Here is a 20,428-nt window from a genome sequence, read left to right on the forward strand (position 1 = left end):
GACCGACCGAACGAACGAACGAACGAATGAACGAACCAAGTAGCTTCTTGACACCGCTACTCCCCGTCTCCCCGTTGCGTCTGGCAAGATGATGGTTCTCCAGGAATGTGGCGTACTTCTCGTGCAGCTTTCGCCTCTGTTTTTCCAGCAGGAGGGCGTAGGCCGTCTCTTGCAGGGTGATGGACTGAAACCGCAGCCACCCACACCCAGCCGAGCTCCCTCCGGACGTCGAGTCGCTCCTGCCCATGCCCCCGTAGGCGAGGACGCCGGCGGACTGGAGCGCGCCGATGGTCGGGTGAATCTTTTCAAGCGACGCGTTCGGCATGAGGTAGGCGATGACCTCGGGCGTGAAGGAGGAGCCGACCACGGACACGATCTTGACCGTGGTGCGCTGGAGCTCGGGAAGACGGTCGATGAATGCGATCATACAGCCTGCGTGATAAGGATTAAAGATTAAAGATTAGGATATCAAAGACTTTGTGAGTAGTCATCGTCATAAATTTTGTCAGCTTGCTCCTGATCCAAGATTTTCATCTTTGCATTTCTCGTGATTAACTACGAGAAAATCATCTGAATTTAATAACAGACATTTATCACAACTGCATTTGCTTTTCTAATAAAGATAGATGGCTTTTGATATCATTGTAGATAGGTATAAGTGAGAAAGAGAGAGCGAGAGAGAGAGACCACGGAGAGAGAGGGAAGATCTGGGGGCATTTAATGAAGCGTTTTGTCGGATATCTTTTCTGACAAACTGTTATAAGCTACTGAAATCAAAGACTTTTATGAGCAGTCATTGTTACCATTTTCATCAGCAGGCTCCTGGTCCCAAAATATTGTCATCTTGGTATCTCTCGTGATTAACTACGAAAATATGTGATAACATGGACATTTTTCATAACGTCACTTGCTATTCTGATAAGGATAGATAGCTATTTATATTCTTTGAGGAAGAAAAAGGAGGAAGAAGGAAAAGGTTGAAGGAGAGAGAGAGAGAGAGCAGGGAGGGAGAAGGGGAGAGAAAAAATAGGAGAGATCTCCTCACCTCGTAATGATGGTGGTATGTCGAGCTCCATGAGCCTCACACCTTTAGCAACTCGACACTGGGGACAATCACCGGTTGTGTCCAGTTCTAGCTGCCCGTGGTGCAGCATGTTGTAGACGCACTGCTTCACCCACGACGGGTTGATGCGAGCCGGTTGATGTGACGTCAGCATCCTATTCATCAAGAAACGAAAAGTTTCAGAGGCTTTTATCATGAACTTAACTGTTTTCGTCAGGGCCTCTCATACGAAACAAAACATTTATCAACTAACAATAAACCCAGAAACAAAAGTAATAACAAAACAAAATCAAACAAAACCAACGCCTCTCCTTATAATGAAGATTCTAGTAACGAAAAGAAAATAATTCGTGTTTGTTATAACCGTATTAGTTATAAAGGGAGTGCACCGTATCACGATGTTTCCAACGATAAAAAAAAAATGGAGCTTGATAACTCACGTGGTGAGTTCTCTCGGGACGCTCTCCATCTCAAGAAGCTGGCAGAGCAGGGGCTCCATGCAGCTCGGTTCCAGGCCCTGCAGCTTGATGTTGATGGTGTTCTTCGACTGCAGGATCCGCGTGGCCGTCGGGGGAATCTCCGCGTCCCGCCGAAAGTTGCCCATCCCTGGATAGGATGAAGAAGGGCATGACCAAATAAAAAACTTATCAGGGAAAGCTGGTCAATCGAACGAAGAAATTCAGACTTGGTCGATCCTGAGGATTGCGCATGCATAGACGACGTTGGCTCATGAACTCAAAATCATTCAGCATTTCAAAAGATTTAGAAGTTCTTTTGTTTTGAAATGTCAAGAAAAGGTTGAGCCATTGATGGAAAAGTCTTGGGTAAACACAAAGATGGCTTAGATATATTATATCACGGAAACTTTGTATTTTTAATACCGAATTATCCAGAAATAATGGGTCTGAAAGTTGGTCAATCTTGACATCAAACTACGTTATTCTTCAGCGGTGAGAAAATGAAAGGTTCAGTAGCGTATCTCTTCATCGTCTTATCGTCCTGTTAAGTCACACTTGAGGAGTTGGAGGACTGAGACATAAAATTTAGGCCTACTTTGAATCGAAGTTGTCAGTGCATGAGCTGCAAGTGAATGGAACATGGGACGAGACTACAGAATCAGACGAACGGTTTTTAAAGGTGGTTTATCTCCTAGTCGTTCGTCACTGACGATATCGTTGACATCATTAGTTCACCCTATTCGTCTTGAAATACAGTCATTGGGTCTTCCCACACATTCTCACTGACTTTATTTGTAAGGTGTACACTACTGCTTCAGATAAAATGTTTGGTGCAGAGGAAAAGGCAGAGATGAAACGGTTTTGGTTGACGTTATTCCTGTCAAAGTTAATGTTAAAATGAAAGTTAGTGTTCTTGGAATTTTTGTGATCGTACCCAAAGTCACGATACAGTGTTTCGACGGCAGTGCCTCAAGGTACGTCCACGAGTCCTGGTCGATGTAGTGTGCGTCGTCTATGGCGATAAGGGTGCCCGTGCTCTCGCGGTTCATGGTCTCCGATACGATGTAGGCGAGCACGGCCTGTCGGGCACGAGTTCGCTCCCGCTGGGAAAGTTCGGCAATCTCGTCAGTCACTGGAATCTGCGTAGGAAATTGGTTTGGATAGGTTACCAATGATAATCTCTAAGAAAACTAGGGTTTACAGGAGGAAAGAAGAGGATAAGAGGGAAAAGAACAAGAATGGGGTCAGAAAGGAGAGAAGAAGAAAAAGAAGAAAGAAGTGCTTACGTCCTTGGACAAGATGTTTTTACCCACCATGTCCCTCTAGACTCGGGTGTAAAAATGGGTACCTGGCAATGCTTGGGTAATGATAATGGCAGGGCCCTCTGGTAGAGCAGTGGCAACACTGAAGAGGCTACCCTGGAATATAAGACCTTATCATTATCATCAAGAAAGAAGAAAGAGGAGGGGGAGATGGGGAAGATAATGATGATGAGGAAGAAAAGATGATAACGATGAGGACGAGGAGATGGAACAGGAGAAAGAAGAGACGAGGAGGAACTATATGAAGAGGAAGACAAAGGAAAATCATAAAGGAGGATGAGGAGCATCAGTAACAACAAGGCTCGAAGGAAGAAATGAGGGGAAAAAAGAAGAAGTAGTAATAGAAAAAGAAGAAGAAGAAGAAGAAGAAGAAGAAGAAGAGAGGAGCGGAGGAGCGGAGAGGGGAAAATATCATAACAATGGAGGAGAAAGAGCATTGAGAGGAACAAGAAAAAAAAGGAGGAGAAGATGAAGAGATGGGGAAAAGGGGAAGAAATGAAAAAAATCGATACCTGGATTCCGAGAAGATCGTTGAGGAGGCAAAGATGCCAGAAGAGTTCGGTGTCCTCGAATCGCTCCTGGAGTCTCTGCTCCCTCTCCTGGGGACTTCTGACCTCCTGGAGGTCCAGTAACTGGAGCACCACGGAGCAGATGGTGTGGTAAGGGGTGCTGGACTGGCCCAGACTGGGTAGACAGGTGATCACACTGCAAGAATATGACAGACACAACATAATGTCATCTGACATCGTACGTTTTCATAAAGGTACCAATGAGTCAGGTCGCTTATCGTCAAATTTTGAGATTACCGTTACACGGCGGATAAAAGCACCAATTATTATCATTTTTTAAGATTACCGTTACACGGCGGATAAAAGCACCAAATTTAGAGAGATGATCCCTCAGAACCTACTCATTGATATTAGAGTAGGAGCCCTCTGCACTTTTTTTTAGTTTTAAATTTCATGGTACAAATGCTGAATTTCATTTTGCAGAAAATTTCGCGAGGAGCCAAGATTCGCGAATGCAAAATGCGCACGATTCTAAACAACGCATTGAATGCCAGTGACAATTCGCGGAAGTATCATGCAGCGAAAAAGACCGTCGGCTCTAATTCGCGAAAGTTTCATGTCGCGAAAATAGCACCGTGTTTATGTATCTGAGGTAGTATAGTAACAAAAAAAAAGTTCAGATTTATCCACCGTGTAACCATGATTTCAATAAGCGACCTGACTACAAGGGGAGAAAAGGTGATCACAAAATATGAAATTTCACCCTCAAAGACTGGGGCTTTGTTACATGCTAAGATCGTATCTGTTTTCAATATTGATTTTCGACTCACGTCATATTCAAGCCCTTTGCGGCGTCGATGATGGCTCGCATGAACCGCGTCTTCCCGACGCCGGGATCACCGCCGATGACGATAAACCTAGTCAAGGCGTGGACACTCGGCGTCGGTGTGGACGTCGAGAACATGTGCCAGAGAGCCTTCCAGCACCGATCGAACTCCTCCACGTACGCTTACAGAGAGAAAAGGTTAAAAGGTCAAGAGACGTACAAAAAAGACATGAACAGCAGCAGACGCCTTATTACAAACAAATTCTTCACTTGAAGATATAACAAATAATTTAGTTATATATCTCATGTCTTCATGAATCTTTAGTTTCCCTTCTTGTCATGAATAACTGGCGTTCTAACGCTCAGTGCTACCACAGCTAAAAATTAGAGTGCAGTTCACAAAACACCCGCACAAATCCCCCCCCCCCCCCCGGATGATAGCAGGATGATTTAGTCCTATAATGAACATTGATTCAATGACATGGGATTATTTTCGCAACGGAGCAAAATACGATTACAAAAACAAGTATTTTTTTGATATTGTAGCGAAAATCTGCATACATTTCGGAGGCGTTGAAGCTTTTTTTTTTTTTTTTTTCAAAAGAGACAAAGATAAAAGACGTCATAGACTTACCAAGAAGCGGATATCCATATTCGGGAATAGAGTTATCGATATTTCTAGAAGGGAGATGGAAAAAAGGAAAAGAAATTAGAGTTAATGGCATAATCAGAATAAAGTGCAAATAGAAGAGAATCCAAACACCCAAATGGGTGACTGTTTTCTTAGTTTTCTGGGGTCTTTTATGTATTTTTTTTTTTTTGTTTCAGTTTAAGGTGTGTACAGTTCTGGTCGAGGTGAGGATTCAGCTTATAACGTTTTGCGAGATATTCAGAAACCACTCTATGAGATGTCAAAGAGCACGCAGTTCTAAGGGGTATCAAAAGTTTATTCGATGAAAATTGAGATATCCAAAAACAAGGTGAAACAAAGAGATCCTAATAAAGTTGTGGCATGTTGCCTTTTATTATTAGCACTTTTTGGGATATCTCAGCCATTTGAAAACCAATTTTCATCAAATAAACGTTGAATCTTCTTAAAATTACGTGCTCTTTCATATTTCATAAGAGGCTTTTTATTATCGCACTTAGGAATGTTCAAAACATGAATCCCCACCTCAACCAGTACTGTACAGTCCCTTTAAAACCGATTATTTGAACAAAAAATACTCAAATATAAGACCTGATTCTACTCGATTCACTTTATTGGTAAGCGAAATTGTGAAACGACACTATTGATGAGATCAAGCTGCTAAAAGCATTGCTATGTTGTGTATCTTTCCATAAGCCATTTTGTAACAAGCAAGTTCGTAATTAGCCTATATGCACATTAATTCAATTGACCTCTCTTTTTCTCAGTTGGATAAAGCAATTCACTCCTTTTTTAAAACCACATTGATGCATAGGCTTGCCCTACCTAACAATTAATGGAATTCACATTCAAATAAAGAATGGAATTGCGTAAAGCGAATTCTGGGAATATCACTGACAGAACTTTATCAATTCCATCTTCCTCTGGTTTTTTTTTTCCCTCGCACTGACGTCATTCAAAAATAAAGTCACAAGCGTTGCAGTCTGAAATTTTCTCCTGATAATCACAATGAATGACCGTATTGAAGTGAACAGATTGGTATCTGAACTCTCCTTCACCACAGAGAAAATACTTAGACTTATTTAGCAGTTGCGAAAATTAAAGCAAGATCGCAGTTCAGCAGTTCAAGGAATTGAAATAATGAGACGCTACAGAAAAACAATACTAACAAACAAACGAAGCTGTACAGCCTCTTGTGCAGAATTCTACCTGTAATTAAATAGACAAATTCTCGGCAGGGTGTATTAGCTATCGTTAATGTCTAATTGGGGGAAATGAGACTTTGACACTAGTTTAGATTGATGATACCGCGGTTGTCCTTGCTCTAACCGAGTAGTCTCATTTATGTTCAAAGCAAAACTCTTGGGGCTTTAACAGAAGGCTGCGTGGATTACTCCGCCAGGTAGTCGGGGATGACCTGATGTCACTACTTCAGCACTGAGCTATCTGGAAATGAATGAAAGACAACGCCTGCTTCTCTGAATGTCTCCCCTTGAAACCACTTGCAAAGAAAGAGAGTAAATTGCATTCAGAAGCCGTCATTCTCTAATCCATGTCTCCGTTCCCGTTTTTTTTTTTCATTTTTTTTTTAATTGATAAACGCATGTTTACAGCGAAGTATAACCTGTACATGTTTTACTTGCTCATCTTATCTGGAAAGTATTGGTATATATGGCAGTGCTTTATGTTGCTGTAGATGTCATCGCATTAAAAAAATGCACACGCCTTACAGATGTGTGTGTGCGCATGCGTTGCTGCATTGCTGCGGCTATTTGAAATAGTTTAGGAAGACGTATGAATTGCTGTTTATTCACGAGAAAGTGTTTCTTGCGGCAGGCTCAAGCAAACAACACAACACTGATGTTTACTTACCCAAAGATTCTCTCTGCATTGTGATACTCCGGAGAAGAAAACAACAACTTCGTCAAGATGAAGTTAAATTGAATTTCTTCGATAAGGCACAGTGGTGAAACGCCAAATGTAAGTTTATCACACGATAATTATTGTGGCTACAAAATTCAAATACACTTTTTGGCAAATTGTTTGTTTGTTTGTTTGTTTCAGTACTCAAACTCAGAAGAAGTATCCAAAAGTCCAGTAGGAAATATGTAAATGTAGCAGGGGTCAGATATCAATCATGAATTGTTTCGGAGATTATATGCGAAGCAGTAGCCTTAAAAGTTTCTGCTACGGGTATACTCCAAATTCCCATTCAGATGGTCTGAATTGTGGTGTTTTTAAGTTTTCAAGTAAAAAAAAAAAAATAAATAAAAGTTTGTACTTTTTGCCCCATAAGCATGCATACTCCGAACTATATCAACGGAGGTGACTTTCCTGCTGTTACCCCCCCCCCCCCCCCCACCCCCTCCCCAGATTCTTTCCACCTCCCTGCTGGGACCATGGACCCACATGGATCTGAGGTATGAGAAAGGAAACCACGACATTCGCTAACCTGACAGCTGACGATGATGGCGGGCTTTAACATAACATTGTCAGTGCTTTCTCTCCGCCCTTTCCTCCCCTTTCCCACCTTCTTTGCTAAAGATGTATGGTTTTTAATGTTTGTTTATTTTTTCTCTTTCTCCTTTGACAATCACTGGTTTTATCACTAATAAGACGAGGATGTGATTGGAATCAATTCGTTATCATCACGATTTTTTTTTTCGTTATCGTATCAAATTTACAAAGGTACAAAGCTATGCCATCATGCACACAATACTAGTACTCGATTTCACCAAGTGTTAAGTCAAAGTTGCTACGGAGAGAAAGCCCGTGAAATCGCAAGTTTTGTACGATGACCATTATGTTGAAAACAGATGAAAGTGGATATGATTCTTGAACAAACAGGCTACTTGTATAGCTATTTCGTCCCTTGAAAGATTATCGTTTTATCATGCCATTAAAAAAGAGAATCACTTAAAACACTACCCCCTTTTTTGTCTCCTTAAAGCATTAAAACGCCCAAAGCATCTCTTTTGATGCACTATTGTGCTTTAAAAGCGTTCACTGTTATCTATCATTAAGTGTGTGTGACCTACCCTGCCCCCGTGTACTCCCACAGCGTGCCGGGGTTGTCGATCCCTTTTAGCTCGACGTCGGGCACCCTGACGAATCCGCGCGAGTCGTTACGCGATCTCTTCTTCGTCTCTTCGTCACATGACACTTTACCCGTGTAGTGAGTCATTAGTCGGGCCGCCATGTTCACTTTGGGGCCGATCACTGCAGTTGTGAAAACAATGCAGTTGCATAAGTGTTTAAGAAATAAAATAAAAAAACGACAAAAATAAATAAGATTAAAGACAACTTCTGCCACTATTTTCACAAATATGTTCATCAATCACTGTCATCATTACCACTACAGCTGTATGCATGTACTACAACAACAAAAATTACCAACAAAAACTACTACTACTATTACTATTACTATTACAACTGTACTACTACTACTACTACTACTACTACTACTACTACTACTACTACTACTACTACTACTATAAATTTTGTTGGAACATAATATACCGCTTGTTATACTTGTGTAGCTTATGAACAAGACAGTATGCACAACAGCTATTTCAAGTTTTTACTGCACACTATATCAAATAATTAAGGACCTTCACTAGAAACTACATACAACACTTGATCAAAGCACAACCAAAGACCTTGATATCACTTTAACATTTGTCACAGAAACCAGGCTCTTTTTCGAAAAATCTTTCTTGACATTCGAGCCACGGACCCACTCACCAGTGTACTCGTGTCTCTCCGCGTGACCGACGACCCCGCAGAACACTTTCCCGGTCGTCACACCGATTGAGATTTGCCTAGATTTAAGGCAAACATCACAAATGGATAGAATTTTGTTTCAAGTTGACGTAAATCATTGGTCAATACTCAAGCAATTACTAATAGTTACAATATGACATCGTATTACCTCGCACGACATGACTTCATGATGATACGAGTATACGCGTAAATATTAGGGACTCTTCGAAGGACTTTATGTGCTTCTCTTTTTCATTTATCTTCCATCTTTCATCTCTATCTCTCCATCTCTCTGAATGTCTATAATAATGCATATACGTGTGGGGTATGCACGTATTCTGCCCTACTTTGGCAAAAGGAAGCAAGTGACATTTTTATGGGTATTGACTTTTTATTGATTTGGCATAACTGAAAAATCCCAAAGTTACAATTTTGGCCAATTTCTGAGATATTCGGGTGGCAAGAGGAAGCAAGTGCACAAAATTGCATGAAAAAATTGGCAAAAGGAAGCAAGTAACATTCTCATGATATGATTGTCGCTTGCTTCCTTTTGCCATTTTTTTATGTTTGCTACAAATCTATAATACTTTGGCAAAAGGAAGCAAGTTACATAATAATGAGTTTCTATGAGAATATCAAAATTCTTGGAATTGTCATAAATGCATCACCATATGACTTGCACGAATACCGACATTATTTCTCATCACAAATTTCCATGTTGGAGGGCCTACCCAAAAACACATTTTCTTCATGTAGCAAGATTTTGTACTCGATGTCACTTGCTTCCTTTTGCCAAAGTAGGGCAGTACTGTGTATGTACATAGCTCGTATATCCATCCATCTAGCTATATATTCATACCTCTCTCTATAATATGTGCATATATATTTCATCCATTATCTATCCATCCATCTATCTCTATATCTATCGAGATATCGATTGGTCTGTCCATCTAATTAACTATCTATTTATCTTTCTATCTATCCATCCATCTATCTACTTATATAGTATCTTGCCTCAGTCATGTATCTCAGATAATAAGATCCATCTCCATTCCAGTTTTTTTTTTTTTTTTAATCTATCGCTGGGAAGCTACAATCATTACTCTTCCACAAAAAAAGCAAGTCTCAGCGAGGCCTTTGAAATGAATTTATGCTCAGCAATTCAATTTCATTTGAACGACCATGGACAAAATGATGGAGGTACGTCAGCTCCTTGGTGCGATTGTGTGTATTTCACCACTTTCTACAGCTTAAGCGAGTAGCAATACGCGTATCCACGAAACAAGACGAACGAAATCTTATAGTAGGCCTATGTGGAAGGACGTTAAAGAGTCAAGGACACGCGCTTGAACTATAAAACGAATCATGTGAATAACTTCTTAATGGCTCGACATGACTATGCACCTTCCTGCTATTCCAACACCAGGGGGATAATCGTGTCGATGGTTACCGGCTTGCACCTGTTATCTACGTCCCCGTAGACGCATGAGTTTAAATAAAGTTTAATAGTTTCAGAACAGAAATATGTAGTGGACTATATAGAATATGTTGACTGTGTCATATATCATTTAGTATTTTATATAAATCAACTTGATTCGCGCCACCCACCAGCCTCTAACCTTTTTCTTTTCCCAGGGAACTCAAAGTAACTTAACCCATTGAAACCTAATCCCTAGTATACTCGAGAAGGTGTCTATATGGTAAATGTGTGTTACAGCAAAATCAGCCTGTCCTCAACGGGTTAAGAAGCCTCGTTTATCTCGTAAACAAATCTACTATACATGTATGTGTGGCTATGCAGAACTAACAAGAGGAAAATAATCTCAGGCGCAACGGAGTGTATGAATTCACAGCCTCCCGGTGAGATGAAATTTGAATGAGAATTCATCCTCATCAACCTGAACTTGCTACATGGTGTGGTTGTCAAAATAGACTCCCCCTACTAAAGTCCTTGTCTTTCTCACAAGCATTCCCGGAATTTGCCACGATAAACTTATCAAAGGCTCTGTAAAAAAGACTAGCTATGCTTCTACAGGTGGGAGAACGTGTAATTGTGCTTCAATTTGAATCAGTATAGGGACATGAATAACTGCGTGCTGGCATCTGTGTGAGTTTTTTTTTTTTTTTTTTCACCCGTTTTCCGTTGAGGGGAGATGTACGTACTTGACTTCGATCATGGCGCTGACGACATCTTTGATCTGGCCTGCACACTGCACGGCATGACACGCCTCGTGTTCGTGTTTGAACCCCGGGAGGCCGAACAGCACGAGGAAACTCGTTCCCTTGGAAACGAAGAAAGAGAGAGAGAGAAAAAAAAATAGACAGTCGTCTGGCATGACTGATTGTCTGACATGATATCTGATTCTTTCTCTTGATTTTCGCAGAAGCTCATGCTTTGTGTGCATCCATCTTATCATTGCACAGGAGTCGCCCGCCTGATCATACTATTAGACGTAAGACTGCGAAAATAATGCCAAAGGCAACATAAAAGACATCCGTGCTATCTCCAACTGTCATTACGCGAGCTTAAAACATGCTATAGTATACTATATCAAACCTGTTTCACAAACGGTGATTTGCATATCAACTAACAACAAAAGCAAGCTCAGATCAAGCACAATCCATTGTATAATGCCCAGGTAATATTCAGGTATAATATACCGTCATTTTAAAAGTGTGAAAAATAAGATTGTGCCGCTGAGATAAGCATAAGGGTACACAATAGATTACAAGAATTTCGAAGAATCAACGTCCTTCAATGTTAATCAATATACGCATGAACAATGAAGTAGGCCTATTATACTTAGAAAACACACACACACACACACACACACACATTTATATGATAAATAGACGGTTTTCTGGAAGTCAATATTATCGATGTGGCCATTATACCATTTTCTACAATTGATTAATGGTAACTTATCAGACTATCTCTGATCTCAGTTCCTCCGGTGAAAGCAACAGTGAGAGTAATAGTTCAGTTTAAGTAGACTGGCGATCAAAGTGACATTTGTAAAGTGTTAATCAATGAAACACTGGATTCCTGCTTCCATCTCGGTGGATGATATGTCTTCTACTTTGCCTACAAATTTCCCCAAACTATCAATGAATAGTTGCGAAATATATAATATGTGCTGTCTAAGACATTAGAATCACTTGTGTTAGCAGGTGAAAATTGAACCTGATATCAATCTTTAGCCCCTAACTTGTATAAAGACGAAAAAAAGAGACTGCTATGAAAAGAAACTAAAAACTGAAAAAAAAAAACTTCCAGAGAGATGACGAGAAAGAAGGAATCGTAGAAGAAGAGAAAGAAGAAGAAGGAGGAGGGGGAGAAGAGGAGAAGAAGACACTCAGAGAGTCAAGTGGAAAGAGCGCGAGTTACCCTTCACCGTCTCTCCTCCAACCCCCCCCCCCCCCCCCCCCCCCACTCCTGCAAATCCGTTTTTCCATTTCCCCCCTAGACGGAAGCGGAAAGATCGGCGCGGTCAAATACACTCGCTACCACGGGGGAGAAATAAAATCTTGCCGCTGTTCTAAATATGTACCTGTCCTCTGAAATAGTGCCACACTCGTAGGGGAAAGCGTCCCACGGGAGGTAAGAAATGAAAAATGAATACGTATATATGACGACTTCTCCTTTTTCCATTCCATTAGCGCGCGCTAAAAGAAAGATGCGGAGATTCGAGAGCTAAGTTGGACAAGTGGACTGAAATCGATTGTCTGCTACGCAGAAGAAGAGAAAACATACACTGACAGACAGATATAAGCGATACAGTAATAAAGTTCGATATCTAGTTCTCTCTCCCTCTCTCCTCTATCTGATTACACGTATAACACGTGTGTATGTCATAGACCCTATGTATATATATATATATATATATATATATATATATATATATATATATATATATATACAGGGTGGTGGAAGAGACATCTCTGGTATACTACGTATATATGTATATATATATATATTATATCTTTATACATTTGTGTAGTTTGTATATACATTTACATTTAAAGGGTTGCACACATACGTGTGTAAAGATAGATAAATAGATAGATATAGATTGATATATAGACAGAGAGATAGAGATAGATATATAGAGTGAAAGAAATACACACAGATAGACAGACAGACAGACATGCGAGACGGAGATTGAATGCACGAAGAAGAGATGAGAGGTTAGAGTCAGAGAGGAAGGATTGCACGGATTTCTCGATAACGATTATGAATGGACACGCGTGATGACGCGAGGTGTACCGGCTGGAATGGGTGGAATGAGAGTGTTGTGTGAGAGAGGGGGAGAGCTGAGATCAACAGCAGGTGAATTGATGAATGGTGTGGCGTGCTGCTCTAGAAGTGATGGCACACAGATAAATCTACCTCATCAGGAGTGGACATAGTGGGTATCTTTTTTTTTTTTTTCAGAGAAAGATGGAGGGGGGGGGGGGGGGAGAGGGTTCTCTTGTTGTGACAAGGTGTCATCAAGCAGCCGCTTGAAAGTGCATGCGACATCTTGACCCTCCAGCTCACGTGTTCATCAGCTAGTGAAAGCTGATGATTGGTTGATAGTTGATTTTGAAAATTATCATGACGATAAAGCAATGCAGCCTAATACCAACTTGAAACTATTCCCAAGACAGGAATTATCACGACTTGGCGCACAGTGGAAGTTGATATCATAACTATGACATGATGAAAATAATCATAACAATAACACGGCTGTTACTACTAATGATAATTATAATATTGATTATAACAATCATATCGACAATGATGATAATGATGATGATGATGATGATGCTGATGCTGATGCTGATGATGATGATGATGATGATGATGATGATGATACCATATGAGCTAATTAATCAAATTGATTAGATTGCCCTGCTAAAGTTTAACTAAGGCTACTGCGATTGTTTACTTATATCACAACACCCGACACTCTATTTTTCACAGCGTCATGCTTTTCGGGCACATCGTTATTTCGGCAACGACAAAAGATGTCTATGCTGCAATACACATCAAGAGCTTTTTTTCTTTTTTTTTTTTTTTTTTGTTGATAAGACCATCAAATACATTAATCATCCTGCAACAGCATGACATGAATTCATTTTTGTTCTTATCAAATCTACGGAATCTGAGTAGTGTGCTTTTGTTGTTGTTTTTTTTTTTTGCTAATCACTTTTCTTCTGCTTCAACAGATATTTAATTCCATTTAAAAAGTCTTTAACGGCCTATGACTGCTTTCGATAATGCCTAGGGACCTAGGGACGCTGTGTGTTCAAAATAAAATCGTCTGGTAAGCTTAAGGGTTGCGTCATTCTCGCATGATGATACCCTGCGGAAACGAGGGTGGACAAGAGCGAATCAAATCAATAGCGGCCCTGGGAAATTCAATGGGACCCTTGAATTTTCCAGACTCCTGTGCAGCTAGACATTTTACCCTCCTCCTCTTCCCCAAACTAGTCCCTCCCTCCTTATATATTCTCAAACTACGGTACTTGACTGGGTAGAATATCTGTCTGTCTGTCTGTCTGTCTGTCTGTCTGTCTGTCTGTCTGTCTGTCTGTCTATCTGTCTATCTATCTATCTATCTATTTTTGTACAATCTGCGCATTATACAGCCGCCTCAACAGTGATGCATATATACACATCATAAATGAATATAATGCCTATAAATTGCATCCATGTGTGTGTGGGTGTGTGTGTGTGTGTGTATCGCTGCTACCAGTAATACTAAAACAAAGGTACACGCAAACAAACAAATATGCAAACAAATAAACAAACACAAAGTAAAAAAAAAAATAACCGTATTGCTCTTACAGCGCACAACCCCAAAAGAACCCGAAAATGGATATATGCACAAACAAAAACAAACAAACAAACAAACAAACAAACAAACAAACGTTTTCATGGCATGAAAACATTTTGATCACATTGTGTCATACTGAAAAAAAATGAAATATTTGTATGGCAGTGTTCTTCATTCGTAATGAGTGAAACATAGAAAAGTATCAGTAATAAACACACATGTAACAATGATATTATGTTACATGTGTGTTTATTATTATAATCAGACAAGTAACTTCTGCAGAGTCGGGTTTGAATTACTTGCTGTTCAGAACTTTCGAGCCTCTGAATGCGTATTCATTACTTAGTAGTTGCCGCCATCCTGTATAATGCAATCCCTCGTAATGTCAAGAATTGCACGCCCCTCCATAATGTAAAGCTTCAGTATGTGTTCAGAAAAGTTTGAGCGGAAGAAGTGCGCATGTCTGTGCGCATTCAATGAATGCAGATTGGTTTCTTATCTTCTTTTTTTTCTGCTTTTGCTGAGTTCATGCAGATATCTGAATTTCTTCCCACTTTTACTGTATAGTATTTGATATTTTGACTTTGTATTTGCACACTTTGTATTTGCATGATACATTGCTTGATTCACACTCTATTGTTGAAAACTTTATTTGTGTAATTCATGTGCATAATGATAATGTTCCTTGTGTTTTCATGATGTATAAATTCATGTAAAACTGCAGGGCGCCTTTGGAAGGCAGTTTTGTACAACTAGATAGGCCAACCCGGAAGGATAATATAAAGAAAGCAAATAAATGACTAGATAAATACATTAGAATTGCTTTTATATTCGTGCGGACAACAGAAATGAGATAAGCTTACCTTGTCAAATTCGAAGATTTTGTTGATCATCCCTGTGAACAGAGCAGAAATGACAGAACGACCTTTTTTGAGCTTGGTTAACAGTTAGCATGCAGGACAAAAGACGAACAAATTTCCAACCAGATTGAGCGAAAGATCTCGGACTTAGAAAAGATAAACAGGTTAAGTAATTTCTATTTGAAATCGAAGTCCGGATTCATTGGTACATAATAAGAAAAAGAATAGAAATAAAGGAAGGAGTCTATTTTCTCTCTTATTTTTTTCGCAAATCGCCACTTGTCAGATTGTCTGCGTCAGAGGAGGCAGGGTGGTGTGAAAGAAACGGTAACCTTGACATTTTCTCGCGCAGAGCAGTGGCCCGAGCCTTTTGTCGCTCTCTCGTCTCATCCTTAGACTCAATAATAATAATACCTCCTCTTAATGGCGGCAAAAAGTGAAGCGAAACCATCTCCAGACTCCATGGAGGAAGAGAGAAAGAGAGACAGACAGACAGACAAACAGACAGACGGACAGAGATAGACAGAAAGACAGAGGGGAGAGAGAGAGGGGGACAGAGGGGAGGGGGAGGGGTAGCGAGGCAGGTGGAGACGGGAGAGGAGGGAGAGACAGGGGGAGGTGAGGATGGCAGAGAAAGAGGTATACACACCGATGTGCAGTATGGCGTGCAAACGGCAGACAACAGAGTAATGCCGTGGCATCTTGCAGCGAAGAAATTGATACAAAAGAATGAAAAACCATGAAAGCATGGTACGTATGGCAGAGGCGCATCCATGCATCATTCTGGCGTAGACTTGACTGCATGCTAGTTACGGATTGTATGACGAAAAAGGTTCGAGAGCGCCGTACATTACATGCATCTCAGTATAATATCATTAAGAGTAATCCAACATTAATTTTGATCAATGTGAATTCATGTTTTCAAGGCTGCCACGGCTCTGCGCTAGCTACTGCACTTGCTGCACGTTTTCTGTAGTTAACAATGCTTTCTTCATTGTGCGCGCTGACAAGCGTTGCTAAGTTGTCTGGTTTGACTTCAGCTTTGATCAAAGAGGTATAGAGATACCTCCCAGCTTTGATGCATCGAAATGCAATGCACTCTTCGTACAGTGGCAAAGAATTCACCATGACAACTTTGGTGGTTGCCCCGGTTTTTGTTTTTGTTTTTGTAGTCAATTCCTTTGTAAAGGCTTGTCCAGCAGAACTATGATGCACCTAATCAACCCGAGTGCTAATTATCTTTAAACATGCTATTTTGTTCATTAGGGAAAGAGGGTTGTCAGATGGTAGTACTCATTACCCTGTCCATTAAGTGAAAACATTTCACTGATAATTGAATATATATAATATATATATATATATATATATGTATATATATATATATATATATATATATGAGGTAAATGTTATATAAATAATGATGAAAAATCCACATCTGTGTCATAGAACATTCCTGGCAGTCGACTTATAAATACCTCTGCCAATGTATACAAATAAAAATATATATAATACATAAAACACAATGTTATCGTTCATGTGGTTTGACCATGTTTGTTCGTTATAACATTGTTTCCAAAAGCCTCTTGACTAATTTTAATATCTAAGTGATTCTTATAGGGGCTGCTATAAACGAATAAGCATGCTGGCTCGTCTCGTACCTTGGAACTGGGAGACGGAGGTGTGAATCTTGTCGTAGACGGCTTGGAGGCAGGACGAGTGTTCGTGGGCGGCGTCGAGATGGAGGCTGATGAAGACCACGGTGACCTCTCTCATCTCGCAAAGGTAGTCCAGCGACTGGTGCTCGTCGAACTGCGAAAAATAACGCATCAGTATATCATTACTTTCATTTGCAAGATGATATATAGAATGTGGCATTGATATGGTACAGTGGATGAGGCTTTTGGCTTTCAAAACGGAGAGTCCAGAGTTCGAGTCGTGCAAAGCGCCTACGTCGATCCTTAGACGAAACGTTTTTGATCACGAAGTCCCGCTCGAGCCAGGTATATGTATACATGTACCTTGCAACGCCAGAGTGCGCTGCAGGGGTAATAATAATGGCAGATCCCTCAGGGCACGTTATATGCTAAAGATGCTACCCGGGGTGAATGAGGCGATGTAGTTGTTATTATTATTGTTATTATCATTATCATTATCATTATTATTATTATTATTATTATTATCATTATTATTATTATTATCATTATTATTATTATTATTGTTGTTGTTGTTGTTGTCGTTGTTGTTGTTGTTCTTGTCTTCACCATCATCATCATCATCATCATTAGGCTTATTATGATTACACTCTGTGGAGGTCCACATGAGACAAGACGCACAATGTAAAAATATATGCCAAAACTCAGCCCACTGTAAAGTCATCCCGGGCACTCATGCATTGTACTCGCATATGGTATACGATTAATCGTAAAAGCACGTACTATTTTCTTTTTCTGCATTAGATACCTCGTACGGATTAACATTTCTCTTTACCAGGGCCGCAGTCACTTACTTTCTTATCCTCTTTCACTGTTGGGCTATCCATATTAATGTTATCTATATTGGCAGCAGCCAATACTTGCTATATCGTCATCTGCTCACTTCAGGACACAATATGAAGGATGTTTTGTAATCGCGGGCGGGCGATGGTGGAAGGGGCGTCTACCACGCCCCCTCTCGAGTAGGTGGTTCTATTGCAGTAGTACAGTTTGATTTGGCTGGCGATATCTGTATGATGACCACACCACACAACTTTGACTCTTATTTCCCAGTCCTACATGGACCCATTTCGTTTGAAATTATATTTATTAAGATAAAATAAAACGAGTGTAACACGAGATCGGAAAAAAATAAAACAGCAAAATCAGGCAATAAAAAAAAAGCTGTATGGACTTAATTGCTCCATGGAGAATGGCAGCTGTACGGCGCATGGTTTGTGTATTTGCGATCATAAATCAATCCCGACGTTTTATGCAGTCACTTTAAAAGAGAAAATAACACTCACACAGAGGATTAGATTATGACAGAAAAACGAAAATTAAAACGCACAACGAAAATAGCAACGACCGGCAGTAAATAAACCTGATCTCATACTATCATCTGCCAAGACTCGACGCCAGCGCCTGGCGCGAGTCCATCGCCACATGTTCCGGCCGGGATAAACTGGAGACCCGTGATGGATGGGAGGTCAAGCGGGCATCCGTGTTTGGGGAAGTAACAGGACACTCGCCATTTCCTGAACTTGTATTTTGTGAGTGAGTGCTGCCTATATACGTAGTGCCAGTCCGTTCATTAGTTTGACATTGACACGCGTTCAGCAGCGCTGAATGGCCAAACAAGAAGATGATTAGTTCACCGCGCGGCGAGTGGATTCAACGCTTCTATTGAGGAAGCAATAAAGCTCTAGTTTGTAAACAACTTGAGGGTTTCGAAAGCGTATTTGTTATAACTGTGTCCTATATCTAGACACACGGCGGCGTTCAAGTTTATGATGAGAAACACATCATCCGAGTATCTTAAATTAATTTCTTATCTTCAAGAACAATTAGAAAGCAGAATTTCTCACCCAGGTGAATCTGGACGAAATCATATTATGTCTAACTTGCAAAGCGAAGTACACGGGGAGATGCGATCAAAACAAACTACTTATTGATAGATAAGGAAATGTTATCTTGGGATGAATGAGGTAAGGAAAAGCTATACTGCCTCGTATGATTGTTCTCTCTCATCGGACTCATCAAATTAGTAAATCTTTTCTACATTTTTCTTTTCTCCAGGTTCATGATAAAGCGCTCGCGTCCCTCACCTTGAATAAGGCAGAGCGAGAGTGGCAAAAAGGTGATTGTCCCACCTACCTTGCTTAGTACAGGTGGAGCGATGAAAGGTCGCATCTTACATCTATGAACGGAACTCGTCTTGATTTGTCGTATTCTTGGGTGCAGCTCTATTCTCTGTGTCAGAAGGAGAAACATGATTACAAGTCAAATTAAGACCCGATGTGTGTTAGCAAGAAAATGTCCACACACAAAGAAATAAACTAAGATAGTCGTATTAGCCAGAATAATATATACACAACCGACGATATCTTATGGAACATTTAGAATACTTGCCTAAAGATTTAAAACCCTATTGTGTGTTGATTACATAATTATTTGTTTGTTCAGACTTTTTAATGGCTCCATAGTTAAACTGATCTTTTTAAAAAAGATATTAAAACAATAACTATCTAAGGCATGTGTATACCATGCATTCATAATACATTCCTTTGATCAGGGGTGGATGAGGCTTAGAACGGAGAAAATATTTTGAGGCATTTATACCACTCTCACTGAGATTTTATGTCCGTTGTATTATAGGGAAGAATGATTCCATTATAGACCCCTATACCCCAGCTTTCGTTTGCTATAACTATTCAGAAGGTAACATTCATTAATGCTTAGCTTTGCACAGTCGATAACTAGCCTTATGACCCGCTCATCTATCTCGTCATCAAACTTATACTGATCATTGAACATGAGTCTCAAGAAGACTCAAGACTCAAGAAGGGTAGATTTAGTTTGAATTTGATCCACGCCATTCGACACCCGGACGGCATACTGGTGTGTATGCAGTTAGATTGACACTTTGATGGTTTACAAATTATAGGGATTTTCTTCCTCTCAATTGCAAACTCAAGGGACACACACTTCAGATCTAGAATATATGAGCTCAATTCTATAAAACTGACAAAGAACATGAGACTGGTCTCAACTGACTTGTGGGTGTGATATTCAGTTGAATTTTTGATGGATGAGGTCTAGAAATTGTAAAATAATCATTCGGTTTTATTTTCTCCTCGTCCAGAATTTCACAGTTAATGCTGAATTATAACTTATGTGATGCTATGTTTATGTGATAAACGTTGCTCTTTGCTTCTTTGGGTATATAGGCATATCTTTACCACTTAAAGCTTGATTGAGGAGGAAAAAAATGGAGAAAAAAAAATCGACAACAGTTAACAACAGATTGCAGCCATTGGTATTACCTGTCCAGCCTTTCTTGAATTGGGCGCCTTGGAATCCTTGCGTACTGCGAAAGTTGACAAAGGAAGTGTGCTTAGATTAACAATGGCGAAATGTCTTCGATGGAGAAAAGGACGAAGGGCAAGGCAAGAAGCTATAGAGG

At 40.1% G+C, this 20,428-nt stretch overlaps 1 protein-coding gene across 1 annotated transcript in view; it reads right to left on the bottom strand.

Annotated features, from left to right (window-relative positions):
• The window catches only part of LOC140234664 (adenylate cyclase type 10-like), a 96,489-nt gene that overhangs the window by 5,045 nt on the left and 71,016 nt on the right, over window positions 1-20,428 (bottom strand). Inside the window, exons 7-20 of the mRNA XM_072314696.1 lie at window positions 20,289-20,332; window positions 19,120-19,215; window positions 16,930-17,080; window positions 15,275-15,306; window positions 10,753-10,871; window positions 8,572-8,648; window positions 7,866-8,046; window positions 4,813-4,856; window positions 4,183-4,360; window positions 3,356-3,548; window positions 2,456-2,660; window positions 1,504-1,669; window positions 1,046-1,218; window positions 37-432 (exon numbers count right to left, since the gene is read on the bottom strand). Coding sequence (XP_072170797.1) covers window positions 37-432; window positions 1,046-1,218; window positions 1,504-1,669; window positions 2,456-2,660; window positions 3,356-3,548; window positions 4,183-4,360; window positions 4,813-4,856; window positions 7,866-8,046; window positions 8,572-8,648; window positions 10,753-10,871; window positions 15,275-15,306; window positions 16,930-17,080; window positions 19,120-19,215; window positions 20,289-20,332 — 2,055 coding nt within the window. The remainder of the gene's footprint in view (window positions 1-36; window positions 433-1,045; window positions 1,219-1,503; window positions 1,670-2,455; window positions 2,661-3,355; window positions 3,549-4,182; window positions 4,361-4,812; window positions 4,857-7,865; window positions 8,047-8,571; window positions 8,649-10,752; window positions 10,872-15,274; window positions 15,307-16,929; window positions 17,081-19,119; window positions 19,216-20,288; window positions 20,333-20,428) is intronic.

Source organism: Diadema setosum, chromosome 11, assembly GCF_964275005.1.
Source record: "Diadema setosum chromosome 11, eeDiaSeto1, whole genome shotgun sequence".
Classification (NCBI taxonomy): domain Eukaryota; kingdom Metazoa; phylum Echinodermata; class Echinoidea; order Diadematoida; family Diadematidae; genus Diadema; species Diadema setosum.